The sequence below is a fragment of the Solanum lycopersicum genome, chromosome 3 (genome assembly GCF_036512215.1).
Source record: "Solanum lycopersicum chromosome 3, SLM_r2.1".
Classification (NCBI taxonomy): Eukaryota; Viridiplantae; Streptophyta; class Magnoliopsida; order Solanales; family Solanaceae; genus Solanum; species Solanum lycopersicum.
In genome coordinates, this window is record NC_090802.1 from 45,458,302 (window position 1) to 45,473,107 (window position 14,806).

Below are 14,806 nucleotides of genomic sequence, written 5' to 3' on the forward strand. Positions count from 1 at the left end.
TTTTGGTGTAGGTTGTGTATTGATGTAGAAGGAACGGGTTATTGCGTATGCATCGAGGCAACTTAAGGTCCATGAGAGCAACTACTCCACCCATGACTTGGAGTTGGCGGCGGTAGTTTTTGCGCTTAAGATTTGGAGGCACTACTTGTATGGAGTTCGATGTAAGATCTGTACCGACCCCAGGAGTCTTCAGGACATCATGAGCAAGAGGGACCTTAATTTAAGGCAGCATCGTTGGATTGAGCTCCTAAAGGATTATGATCTCTCTATTCTCTATTATTTGGGCAAGGCGAACTTGGTAGCTGATGCCTTGAGCCTGAAGTTCGTGAGTATGGGTAGTCTAGCCTTCTTATCTGCGGGGGAGAGACCCTTGGCTTTGGACATTCAGTTTTTAGCCAATAGCATGGTTCGATTAGGTATCTCAGTTTCTAGACGCGTCATGTCTTATATGGGAGTCCAGTCTTCTTTGCATGATAGGATCCGTGGTTGTCAGTTTGAGGATAAGGCCTTGGTGTCCCTTAGAGATCGAGTGTTAGCGGGTGATGGTGATCAAGCTACCTTAGATCCTGATGGAGTGTTGAGATTCGCCGGTCGCATTTGTGTCTCGATAGTTAGGGATTTGATACGGTTGATACCTTCTTATGCTTATAAGTCTAGATATCTTATCCATCTGGGTATAGCGAAGATGTATCGTGATTTGAGACAGCATTACTGGTGGAGTGGCATGAGACGAGATATTGCTGACTTTGTTTCTCGTTGCTTGTGCTGCTAGCAAGTAAAGGCTGAGCATTTGAGGCCTAGTGGTGAATTTAAGAGATTACCCATTCTAAAGTGGTAGTGGGACCGCATTATGGATTTTGTGGCTAGTCTACCGTGGACTTCTAGAGGAGTTGGTAGTGTTTGGGTCATCGTTGATCGATTGACCAAGTAAGCACATTTCCTTCCCGTTCAATCTTTATTAGCGCCGATAGGTTGGCTCGTATCTACATTCGGGAGGTGGTTCGACTTCATAGGGTGCCAATTTCTATTATATCAAATCGGGGTTCTCAGTTCACGTCTAGCTTTTAGAGGACCTTTCAGGATATGTTTGGCACCCGGGTTGACCTTAGCACAACTTTCCACCCGTAGACTGATGGCTAGTCAGAGGCACAATTCAGGTCCTTGAGGACATGCTTCGGGCTTGTGTTATGGAGTTTGGTGGTCATTATGACCAGTTCTTGCCTTTGGCGGAATTTCCGTATAATAACAACTACCATTCTAGCATTCAGATGGCCCCATTTGAGGCCTTGGATGGTAGGCATTATCACTCTCTAGTGGGCTGGTTCGAGTCTACAGATCCTAGATCGCGAGGTACAGATTAGATTAAGGAGGCTTTGGAGAAGGTGAGAGTGATTCAGGATAGACTCAGGTCAGCTCAGAGTAGGCACCAGAGTAATGCAAATCGAAGGCGTCGACCTTTGAGATTCTCTGTTGGGTATTGGGTATTCCTCCGTGTGTCGCCCATGAAGGGTGTGATGAGATTTGGGAGGCGGGGTAAGCTTAGCCCCAGGTACATTGGGCCTTTTGAGATACTTCTGACAGTTGGGGAGGTTGCTTATGAGTTGGCCTACCTTCAGCATTTTCAGCCATCCACCCAGTTTTCTATGTCTCGATGCTACGCCGATATATTCCTCATGAGTCCCATGTGTTCCATTATGATGCAGTTGAGTTGGATGACTGTTTGATATTTGTAGAAGAGCCAATTGCCATCCTAGCAAGAGATATGAGGAAATTGCGCTCGAGAGCCATTCTTATTGTTAAGGTCCGTTGGAGGCATTGTTCAGTCGAGGAGGCTACCTGGGAGACCGAGCAGGAGATGCGAGAGCAGTTTCCCGACTTGTTTGAGCCTTCAGGTACTTCTTGACCCTTACTTTCGTGGATAAAAGTCCTTTTTAGTAGTGGATATTGTAATGACCCCTTTTGTCATTTTAGTGTTTTATCTTCTGTGCATCGTTTAGAGCATAACTATAGTGACCCCAAGTCATTTATGACTTGTTGGGACTGACAGTTCAGTCACCTAGTCATTCGTTTGGTTATTGTGTGTGCTTTAGTGTTTTTGAAGCTTATGAACCTTGAACGATTATTTTCGATCAAATGTTCAAGAAGATGACATCAAAATCCAATTCTGACGATTCTATTAGTTTTGGAAGGGTCATTTTAGGCTAGTAGCATGGTCGACATAACTCCCGAAGTTTTCAGTGTGAGTTGGTGCGATTAAGCGTTTTAACTTTTAGTTCAAGACTAAGTTTGACTGTAGTCAACATTCTGAGTAAATGCGCTCGGATGAAAATTCTGTCAGCGTGGCTAGATCTGGAATGTCGAGTTTGGTGTCGTTTGACCCTTCTTTCGTGTCCTGAGTTTTTTGATATTTTTCCAAGCCCTTTTGTGGTTTGACTTAAAATGACCAATGAAAGTGGGACCCACATTTTATCGAGATGACATCTGATGGAAATCTCGACTGTGCCATTGAGTCTGGAATGTCAACTTTGGTAGGGTAGCATATCTGTTTTATTTTCATCAGGTTCCAAACGTATTTCGATCACCCGTAGGAGACTTTGAAGAATTTAGATAAATCTGAAATCTGGTGCAGCGCTTTAACAACCAGAATTTGGGGTTTTAACGTTCAGATTTTTGGGTTTATAAGCGACCAACTTCGTCCTTTAGGCACAAATTTCTGTCTTTATGTCTTACTTTAAGTTGCGATATATATTTTTCGAGGGCAACACATTGATGAGCTTTGAATGTGATTTGGGGACCCGATGTGAGGTAAATTTTGTGTTTTAACTGCTGCCATAGCTCATTTTCGAGCTCAACTTTTGGAAAACTTTTAGAAGGTGATTTCTTGGTCATTTTAGGTCCGAATCTGGTGATTCAAGAGCCTATATTATGGGGTTTTTTGTGAGGATCTTCGTGGTGTGATTGGTTTTGGCAGTTGGACCTTCATTTTTAATAAATTCTTGAAAATAGTTGCTGCCAGTGTTGCTGAATTTTAGCGTAGAATTTGTGTTTTTGATTGGATGTTATGTTGGGACTTTTTTGAATCCCAAATTGTGTTCCATTTTGGAACACAAGTTTCAAGAGTTGTTTAGGACCTTTATTTGGGGTTATTTCTAGATTTCTCAATATGGATCCTACTTTTTCCGTTTTAACCGCAAAATTGGCCCGTCTCCATTTCTTGTGATTTTAGTGTTTAAATGAACGCAATAAGGTTGTGACCCTATTTTTAATAGTGTATCAATGTTTTGAGTCCATTCAGAAAGGAAAAAGCTTCGGGGAAGTAATTTTTGGAGTGCACGTGATCTGCGTACAGGTAGGCTACGGTTTCCTTTCTTAGATTGAACTCGAACATGTGAATGCATGTTGATTAGATGGGATTTGAATTGGGTAGTTATTGTATCATGCATATGTGTTAAAAATTATATTTTTGGCCTTTTTCTATGAATTATCGGTAACTATGAGCATGTTTATTGTTATTAATTGACCTTTTTTGTTATATGAATTACTTATATGTTTGAATACTGGTTATTAGAAGTATATTGGGCGTTAATTTAGATTTGACTAGGATTTTCCTCAGAAATGCATGATTCAAAGTCAGTAGGACTTAGTTTAGCCCCGACGTCGCTCGGCCGACTTAAATCCTTGTAGACTGGTGTAGCAGACATTAGTCTAATAGTTTTGTCTTTAGCTAGATGATGAGCTTACTCTGGTGATATTTATCCTTATTTATTCGATTTTATGACTTCACCTGTTACGTTAGTGACAATGAATTTCGCTCTGCGATTCCAAGTTAATTTTCGATTCGGTTTCAAGGACTTACTTTGATTAGCTAAGTTTGGATGGTATTCCACGGGTATTTATGATTATGGATAGAGAGAAACTCTTTTAGCAGATAAATCGATATCTTGGTAGGGTATCCGGATTTAAAGTTCGGCCTCGACCATTCACATATTTATGTAGAGCATCCGGTTAGAGGTCCTGCCTCAAGTATGTAGAGCATTCGGTTAGAGGTCCGGCCTCAGTTACTTATATTATGTGATTGGCTACTTTTGTAATTCTAGTGAGTGTCTGGTTCAAGGACCGACCTCCGTACCATCAGATTTTACTACTTGGTTGGATGTTCTTAGGTCTTGAGTTCTATTCTCCTTAGTTATAGTTACTCTGTGTACTCGCCGGTCTTATGGGAGTCTGTTCGGATTCTTATTGAAACTTGCGCATGAGTGTACCTTCTGGGCTTATGGGGGTCCATTTAGGTGTAGTTAGCTTATTTATATTATTTTAGTTAGATATTTATACACTCGTGTGCATTCTATGTTACTTAGCCTTCCGTTATTGACCTCTAGTTATGTAATTCTGTCTTTTCATATTGCTTTAATTTTCTAGTTCAGTCGGCCTATGATGCCTACTGGGTACCTGTTGTTTGGTACTCATGCTACTCTCTGCATCTATTTTCGTGATGCAGGTCTGAGCACCAGTAGCCACCGTTGATCGAGTTTGGAGCATTCTAGTCTGGAGATGGGGTGTGCACACAACGTTTTGTACAATTTCAATCTCCATCTGTATATATAAAGACTTCTCTTTTACTTTTCGAGACAGTCTAGTTTTGTTGGTTCATTGTTGGGACTTGTACTTGTTTTGTTTGTAGCTCTGTACTAGTGACTTCAAGTTCTGGGAGGGATCCGTAATTTTATTTATGTTTTGGTTTGCTTATGTTGTTATAGTAATTTTGCTTACTCTTCTTTAGTTTCTATTCACACACCCATTGTGTGTTGTTCTTGGTTACAGGTTGGCTTACATACTGGTGGGTTATAATAAGTTCCCTCATGAATCGAGAAATTGGGTCGTGACATATAATCATTATTTTTTCAGAATATCCACGTACTCCTTTGAGAATTGATTGATTTGATTCAGTTGAAGACAAAATTTAAATGTTTCCTTTATTTTGAGTGATAAAAAGGAGAGGAGATGTAGATCGTCTTTGTATGACAACAATTGTTATTAAACTTGATGTTGAATGTATTTGTTATGTGCAAATACTGCCTCTACTTTGCTAACGTGGACCCTTTTTTAAAAAACTTGTAATATTACTAATGTGGATACTTCGAAATGCAATAAAACAATAAAATGATTTTGAAAAAAAAAGGGTAGGAACTTTGAACGAGCATACTGTTTGTAATTGTAACTTGGTGCATACAACTTTTTCTAATATATTTAGGACATTTGTAAGGATTATAAAAGTTTTGGGCTGACCTCTTTTGGTTCAGTATTGTAGAGACCATATGGTTATATATTTTTCTGCAAGGAATGACGAGATGTTTTTGCTTATGGTTACTAACCATATAACCGAACCAAACCGAACTGAAACCGATAACAACCAAATCTATAAATATATATTATATTTGCTTTGGTTTTGTTTTGATAATTTTAAAATCGACTAAGTTGGTTTGGTTTTGGTGAGTCAATAACCGAACCAAACCAAACCCTAGCTAAAATATAGTCCATCTCCATGTAAAAGATTTATTATTAGTAGATTTTAGAAGATTACTTTTCTTCATGTACATACTAAAGGACTGATTATTATGTGCAATCATGCAATTGATAATCTCCTCCTATATGATGCAAGTGGATCAATTCTTTCTTGTGTTAGTTTTCGTGATGTTTGTGTTTGTTGTTGGGGTTAGAATTTCACCATCAGTATCTAGATGGAAGAAGAAGACCACTAAACTTTCTTGAGTAGAAAACAATCGAATCGCCCATGAAAATGATCCTTTTTCTAGATTTTCAACTAAGGTGTTTTTTTCAGTTATGTTTCTTTCTTTTCCTCTTTACGAGAACTCAAAATTATGGTAACTGAGTGTACCTAAATTATTATTTTCAAACAAAAATTTCAAGAACTACCAGAAATTCCAAGATTACAGCTTGAATTCCATTTCATCCTTCTTTTACTTAAATCTATTTGTTGCTATTTAAGTTCAAAGTCTCTACTTTTACCCTAACTATGGTTATTTGGAGAAATTTTGAATTATGATGACAATTTTTTTTATTTTTTTTCACTTTAACACTATAGGATCTCACTGGGTACCTTTCAACCACCATAAAGAATCATGTCGGTGACTTTTATTTTGTAGATTGAAAGTGAACTCATTGAAGGTTGAGCCTAAGTTCAATGAGTGAATAGTTCCTCTCATAATGACTTCTGCTATGGTTAATTTTTAAACTTGCCTTTGCATGTGAATTTTTTTATGATATTGAAACAATGAACATGACATTTAACTTTGGGTTACACTTGTTTATTAGCACAGGTAGTAGCGACAAAAAACAAACAACTATTAGCAATTGTCTTATGATCTTTGAAATTATCCTCTCTTAAGATTATGTAAAGGCTCTTGAAATTTAAGAATGATATTGCTATTATTTTTCAGTGTAACTCCCGGAGCCTACACCCCGGACGTGGCTGGTACTCGAAGACCATAACTAGCACCAAGCGAACCCTTGACCTGACTTACTTAACCTAGAGAAAGAGAACATTCATATCTAAAATGATCAATGAACTTAATGAACTGAAAATTAACAATTGAAAATGTTTTAAAGATTAAACATTCAACATGGCCAAAAGTGGCAGCCCAAGTCTTACCAATAAGAGATGATAATGAAAAGACTCAAAGGACTAAAATCTGACTATCTATGAAGCCTCAAAACAACCTAGATGGATGTTGGGACAAACCCCATAACATCCTAGTAACTAAAAGAGAAAGAAAAATACAAGAGTCTTTTGGAATCCAAGAGAGCTCAACAACAGACTCTGAATGCTCAAGCTGGATCAACGGAGCGCTGGATGTTGATCCTGGTTACTTGTGTCTAAATGATGCAGACCAACTAGAATCATCCATTGAATGTAATAGTATGCGAGTTTGAATGCTAACAAACATAGGCTGGAAAGAGATTATTAAACGAACACTTACCTTGACTCTTCTCAACTTATGAATAACTCAACATAAAACAATTAAAACACATGGGATGTATATAAAGTTGTATAAAAAGACTAAAACAATTTTGGTTCGTTAAAGATAAAACAGTAACAAACTTAACTTTACTTATATGCAAAGTAACTTAACTTCTACGGGAGATTCTTTAACCAACACCCATCACTATGAGCCTAAGTGATAGTACAATATTTTACCTCACGTTTCCAAGGACTATCCTATACCTTGCCATCTGTATATAACCTGAGCTACTAAATGGATTCACTTGTCTATGCTAAAAATCACTAAGGAATCATCTAAAAAGTATGACTTTTTATCTGTCCATGATGGCTACATGGTTTATGGGGGCTTAAGTTAATATGAACTCGCATCTCCATATCGGTGCTCAATACTACTATCAAAATATACTTAACTCGTATGTTTTTAAAACAACCGTTTCTTTGGTTTGAGATAATTTCTCAAACTTAGCTTAAAAAAGCTCTCTTGGAAATCATAATTTTCTATTTACTGCAAAACTAGCTCAATGTCTCTTTTAGAAATCTATGTTTTCCTTTCTTGTTTAAATGTGAAATCATTTACAAACTTTTAAGGAATTCTTAGTTCCTTTATAAAGTTTTTAAAAATGAATTCAACTCTTTACTCTTTACTTAACGTGAAACTGGAGTCTTAAAAAGAATGTTAAAACATTATTAAAGACTCTTGAAAACTTCATAAACTTTACATTAACTTGCTTCTTAACTTTTCGACTTGACTCTTAACTTCTCTTGCATTTTATCTTAACTTTCCTTGAATTGAATTATGGATTCAAGGTTATGATTTGTATTTTTGGATGATTTCTAGGTGTTAAGAAATCATTTGAAGTAGTTAGAATCAATGAGAAGTGTTAATACACTTCAGAAGGACTTAAACAGACAGAATAATGAAAACTAGGTGAAAAACGTCGATTTGGACACATCCAGGGCCCGTCATGCCAGCCTCACTTGACTGAGGACCATTTATGGCGCGCCTCCCCAACCTTCCTGGCGCTATGGGGGCGCGTTGCGTCAACCTGTTCCTTAGGCAAAAATCTGGCAAATCTTTCCTCTCGTTATTGACCTTAAATTGTTTTAATCCGATCTTTTTATCAAACTCACTTTAAATTTATGTATCCACATAATGTATACAAGGATCTAACTCAATGAAATCAAGAAAAAAACCTTTCCACATCAAGTAATTCATAAACCTGAACTTAAGTTCAAAAACGAAAGCAATTCAAGAACAACCAACAAGAACGTTCAAATTCCAATCATTTTAGAACTAGTTTGCGCTGAATCAAACATGCTTGACATGTGGGTGAACAAACCCAAATTTATGAGAGACCCACATACCTGTTTAGGGATCACCCACGCTGAAATTCAACTTGAAGGTTTCTTGGTGATTTCTTGATTTCTCTTCTCTTTTCTCCAAGCCGTAGCGTGAATTCTAATTTTCCTAAAATAAAAAAAGTCATGTTTTACTTCTATTAATTCCTAAAAATTAATTGATATAATTAAGTAATAAAAAGAATAAATTTCCCTCCCAAATCTGGATCAGACTTTCCTTAATAAAAAAAACTTGACTTTCAAAAGGCATAATTCACTCATACGAACTCGGAATCACGCAAACATGGCGGCGTTGGAAAGAATATTCCAAGAGATTTCAAAATATGTATTGAACTAAACCTAACTAATCTTGAGTTAAGAGTTATGGTTGTTTTATGTTTACCAAAAATTCACTTTTAACTTACTTAAAAATTTCCAGATTTCCTTATACTTTACAAAAAAAAAAATTCCAGATTTTTAACTCCATTCTATTTAATTCTAGTTGCAGAGATGTTACAATATCTCCCCCTTGGGAATATTAGTCCTCGAATGAGGTTATTCTTACTAGGATAATGGTAGTAACACCAAGTTCAAACACCCAACAAGCAAAGACAACAAACAACATGCTTTCTCATTCTTAGATAGTACTAAGAAGAAAATTAGTACCTTGGTCTGCATTTTCTATGGATTCAAAGAGATGTGGATATGTCTTCTTCATATCCTCTTCAACTTCAAAGTATCTTCTTCAACAAATTGGTCCCTCCAAAGGACATTGAGTGACACAACTTCCAATGTTCTCAACTTGCGAACTTGGCGATCTAAATTTGCATAGGAATCTCCTCATAAGATAAGTTATCCTTAATCCCAATATTTTTATTTGGTACGATCAATGATGGATCACTCATGCACTTCTTCAACATAGAGATGTGAATTACCGAATTAACTGCTACTAATTCTTTTTGTAGCTCTAATTCATAAGCTACGTTGCCCATCCTCTTGGATATTCAATAAGGTCCAATATATCGGGGACTGAGCTTCCACTTCTTACCAAACCTCATATCATCCTTCAAGGGTGAAACTTTTAAGTATACTCAATAATCAACTTCAAACTCTAACAACCTCCTCCAAACATCCGTATAGGATTTTTGACGACTCTGCGCCATTATCAAAATCTCTTGAATAACCTTCACCTTCTCCATAGCTTGGTAAATGTAACACTCCGGAAATTCCATGACTTAGAAGAGAGCTTAAACTATTTAAATATTGTTTAAAATGTTGTTTACAAACCTATATTAGTGTAATAAGTTCATTTATAGAAAATGTTAGAGCCAAAATGACAAAGAAAGACCTTAACGTCTGAAAACTAGCTATTTTGAAATAGTTGACATCCCTATGTTTGGTGAAGGGTTCGAATTATTAAAGGAAGTCCAAAACTTGTAAAGATACCTTGGATGGGTAGTATGTAGTAAAAAGGTTCCAAACGTCAACTAACGACACCCCAAGGACCACCACAAGTGTCCTTGGGAAGGACTCCAACATGGGTAGGCAGGCTACGACGCATGGCCTACACGCAGGCTACAGCCTCAAGAATTGAGGGGAAGCCTCGCTACACGAGGCTGACACGTACCTAACTTCCTCAACCAAAAAATTCAGAAATATACTAGGGATTGGCCCCGCAAGGCGCAGCCACTTCTCAGACTCGTTAAAGTAGTATTTTTGTAATTTAACTTCATAAAAAGACCCATTCAAGTGAAGGGTCTTTTGGGTACTCTATAGGATGACTATATATGGAAACTAGGTTAGTATTAGACCACTTTTTACGCGTCAAAATCAGATTCAAACGCAATTACTGATCTCTCTCAAGAAACACTCTCTTTTCAAAACTACATTGAAGAACAAGAAGAGCTTAAGGAAGAAGACTAAGGCTTCGAGGTTTCCAATCAAATTTCGTGGATTATTCGTCTATAAGGTATGGATTTTTCACTCTTGGGATTCCATTCCCCAAGAGGTCCTTTCAAAGATGGTTTTCAAGAATTCTAACTTTTATGGTTTTTACTCTACGAAACAGGTTTTCTTCCTAACCTTAGATTTATGACTTTCAATAAAAAATAATGGTTTTCAATGGTTGATTTCACACGAATTGTTGAGTATTTGGTTAATAATGTTTGAATATCATGTGATGCATGATCTCTCAGTAAAAAAATAGTCTTGATTGGGTTGTATCTACTACTTTATTACATGTAAACGTAGGGATTGGAATTAAAACTTGAATGAACTCTTTAATGACCAGTTCCCTTATCCTACCTTATGAATTGATCTTATATATGAATCAAAGAGTTGGTATTGAGTATTTCACTATGTTATAGTTATGATTATTGAAAAATTGAACGTAAGTTCTTAAAAAGGTACTTGGAATTAAGGGTAAGTCATCTAAAGTTATGATTTCTCTATGATGTTTATGTTAGCCTGTGAATGATGATAATATGCTAATAAGTATGCATGATATTTCTATGAATTTATGTTGGGCTATGAACATGTTAAATATGTGTTCATGATAAGAATTCGAAAATGAAAGTTTATGATATCCTCTTGTATGCTTTACGCAAGGTGATTATGTTATGTTAATCCCACATAAGAAGAGTTATGATGAAAGGAAATTCTCATCTAATCCTAAATAGATCATGATCATGTTTATACAAGAATCAAATCTCCTATGACCTATGATAAGTTTATGATAAAAGACAAATTAAAGGTTATTTAATAAAGGGACTTAAGATAAGCATTGATGAACTAGATATAAGAGGTTTCCCTTCCCTAGTTGGAAGGTAGGTTCACAATGATTCTCATTAGATAGAGGATGCCATGTAATGTGGAACTAGGAGTCTCGAATACATCTCATATTTCTTGAACTATATTGCTACCTTAGGATACTAGCTAGTGGATCCACCTAGAAAGTTATGTCATGTTTGGTTCTACTTTAGCCAGTAGATCACCTTCTTTCGGTGTGGGGTTTTATTACACCGAATTCCATGGTTAACTCACAATGTCTATGTAGGTTAAGGCGAATATCCCCTCATGTAAAATGAAAGACAAGTAAATGGACATTGACTAGGGTGACTTGAGCAGTCTACTTAGTATAGATAGGGGTATGAGACTCTACCTAGACATTGCACGAGTTTATTCTAAGGGAAGTCCTAGGAGATTATTATAATGTAATATGATAACATGAAAAGTATCATGATTATGATCCATGTTGTTACTCTTATATGAAGTTGGGTACGTTAATGAACATGTTATTGGTATATATTGCTTTATGAGGTGATGACTACTTATGTTACAAGTTACATGAATCAAAGCTTTACTTATGGTCTCCTATCTAATCTACTTGGTTCTGTGGGGTTATGGGGCTTCACATGACCATTGCACTTGTAGATTAGGGATGGGATCATTGGTAAATGTTTTTTATGTTATGTTTATATGATCTATTGAATATGAAATGTAAACATGACTCTAATATAATATGTCTTTGATTATGATCATGCTTTATGTTGATGAAATCTTTAAATGGTAAATATTCTATGATATATGCATTTAAGACATTCATATGACTTAGAATGCTTTCCAAAGAAATGATAAATGATCCTTTTTATGCATGTCCTTAAATGTTAAGTGGATATACTTATACTTAGTACATGTGACGTACTAACCCCTTACTTTATATTACTACAAATGTATGGTCCGGCGATTGAAGATTAAGAAGGTCGATTGAAGAAGCTTGAAACTCTTTTCCAAGTGTTGGTAGGTCCTCATGTTCGGGGATGTCATCTTTTCATACTCTATCTTTTGAACACTTAGTAGTTTTAAGAATATTCTATTTCCATTAATGTTCTTTGGATTCTTTTGTATTAAGGCCTATATGCCATATTGGCTATTTATTGTCTAAGTTCAGATTCATATTCTTTATATGATTTTATACACGTGAGAAAAGTTTTTAGAATATCGTATGCTAATATGAATGTTAAGTATGAAGTTTAAGTATACTTCACATAGTATTAAAAGTTTTAAATAGTCTGCAAATTTTAACTGATGATATATTATAACGAATTTTAAGAGGCTTGTATGAGTCCTTTGAAAGAAGTACGATGTTGTTCACTTTTGGAGTATAGATTCTGGGTGTGAAAAACTTGGTATCAAAGTATGAGGTTAAATATCCTTAGGTTTAATGCCTCACTAAACCACGTTACCTAGTGTCTTGTTCATGGTTGTGAAGCGTGCCACAATTATGGATGAGAGGCTATGTGATGATTAGGAAAATTATCTTTTCTTGGTAATCCTATGTAGTGCCTCTAGAGCTTTGACACTATGTGTCTTTTAGCATCTAATTCCTTTCTTGACAGATTCTTCCCAAGGGAGAAAAAGGTAGCTTAGGTAGAGGAATACTCCTTGAAATTAATTAAGTTGTCCAAATAAGCTTCCTCTTTGGTTTTGAATGATAGGGATGAAAGGAGCTATTATGTAACGGGCGTGTCCAAAGAGCTTGAAGACGTGCAGTCATGCTTCATGACAATATGGATCTTCTAGGTTGATGGTTCATGCGAAACAGGTTGAGGATAGTCGTCTAAGGAAGAAGAATTGGGAAGCTAATAAGGAAAGGTCTTTTGAAAGTAGTTCTGTAAGAGTAGGCTTGATATGCAAGAAAAGCCTAAGTTTAAGAAGAGGTTTTCAAATCAAGTTCCTTCTAATTTCTCTATTAATGTTTATGCATTGTTTGATGCAGGTGCTACTATTTCTTTTTTATACCTTTGGTAGCTAGTAAGTTTGATGCACTTCCCGATGTTTTGATTGAACCCTCTTTTTGTACTACCCCAATGGGTGACTCTTTGGTTGCAAAAAGAGTCTAGGAAATGTCTTGTAATGCTGCCCAACAGATTTACTCTTGTTGATTTGGTATAACTTGACATGTTTGACTTTGATGTCATCTTGGGTATGGATTGGCTTCATGCATGTTTTGCTTCCATAGATTTTAGAACAAGGGTAATGAAGTTTCAACTCCAAAATGAACCCATTCTAGAGTGGAAGGGGGGAAATTCTATGCTAAGGGGTTAAATCATTTTTTGCTTAAAGGCTTGTAAGATGATAGCGAAGGGTTATCTATACCATGTCGTGAGGGTTAAGGACATAAAATGTGAAACTCCTTCTATTGAGTCAGTCACTAGTGAGGGAATTCCGTGAGGTTTTTCCTAATGAGCTTCTAGGAGTTCCCCTGGAATGGGAAATTGACTTTGGCATTGATTGATTACCGGATATGAATCCCATTCAATTCCTCCATATAGGATGGCTCCGACTGAATTGAAATATTTGATGATCCAACTCAAAGATTTACTAGACAACGGGTTCAATCAACCTAGTATTTCTCTATAGGGTGCTCCTGTCTTGTTTGTTAAGAAGAAAGTTGAGTCTCTTAGAATATGCAATGATTCTCGCCAACTTAATAAGGTCACCATAAAGAATAAGTATCCTCTCCCTCGGATTGATGATCTATTTGATCAACTCCAAGATACTAGCTACTTTTCCAAGATTGACTTAAGGTCGGGATATCACCAACTTTAGGTCACTATGAATTTCTAGTTATGTCTTTTGGCTTAACAAATACCCCAACGACGTTTATGGACTTAATGAATAGAGTTTTTCGAGATTACCTCGACTCATTTGTGATTGTGTTCATTGATGATATTTTGATGTACTCCAAAAATGAAAATGAGCATGAGAGTCACTATACGTTGGCCTTGCAAGTCCTCAAAGAATACCAACTCTACGTCAAATTTCGTAAGTGTGAATTTTGGTTGAGGTTAGTTGCTTTTTTGTCCATATTATCTATGGTGATGGTGTAGAGGTTGATACGAAGAAGACGAATGCAGTTAGAAATTGGCCTAAACATTTGACTCCCATTGACATAAAAAGTTTCTTGGGTCTAGACGGGTATTATAGAAGGTTTTTATGGATTTTCGTCAATTGATTCTCCTTTGACAGCTTTGACCCAAAATAAGGTGAAGTTTGAGTGGTCGGAAGCTTGTGAAAAAGGTTTTCAAGAATTGAAAGATAAGCTTTCCTCCGCTTTGTGTGTTGACCTTACCAGAGGGCAATGAAGGATTTGTAGTATATTGTGATATTTCCCGAGTGGGATTGGGATATGTCCTCATGCAATAGCTTATGCTTCGAGGCAACTCAAAGTTCATGAGAAGAATTATCCAACTCATGACCTTGTAGTTCCTTCCTTGAAAATATGGAGACATTATTTGTATGGTTTGCATGTTGATGTGTTTACTGACCATCAAAGGCTTCAATATGTGTTTACACAAAATGAGTAAATCTCCGACAGAGAAAATAGTTAGAATTGTTGAATGATTATGACATGAGTGTCCTTTACCACCCTGGCAAGGCCAATGT

At 36.4% G+C, this 14,806-nt stretch overlaps 1 protein-coding gene across 1 annotated transcript; it reads left to right on the forward strand.

The window, feature by feature from the left end:
- Nucleotides 1-1,169: 1,169 nt before the first annotated feature.
- On the forward strand, nucleotides 1,170-14,505 carry LOC138347596 (uncharacterized). The gene is made up of 3 exons (XM_069295894.1): nucleotides 1,170-1,350; nucleotides 1,704-1,892; nucleotides 14,390-14,505. Exons 1-3 carry the CDS (start codon nucleotides 1,170-1,172, stop codon nucleotides 14,503-14,505), a joined length of 486 nt encoding a protein of 161 aa, XP_069151995.1.
- Nucleotides 14,506-14,806: the final 301 nt, after the last annotated feature.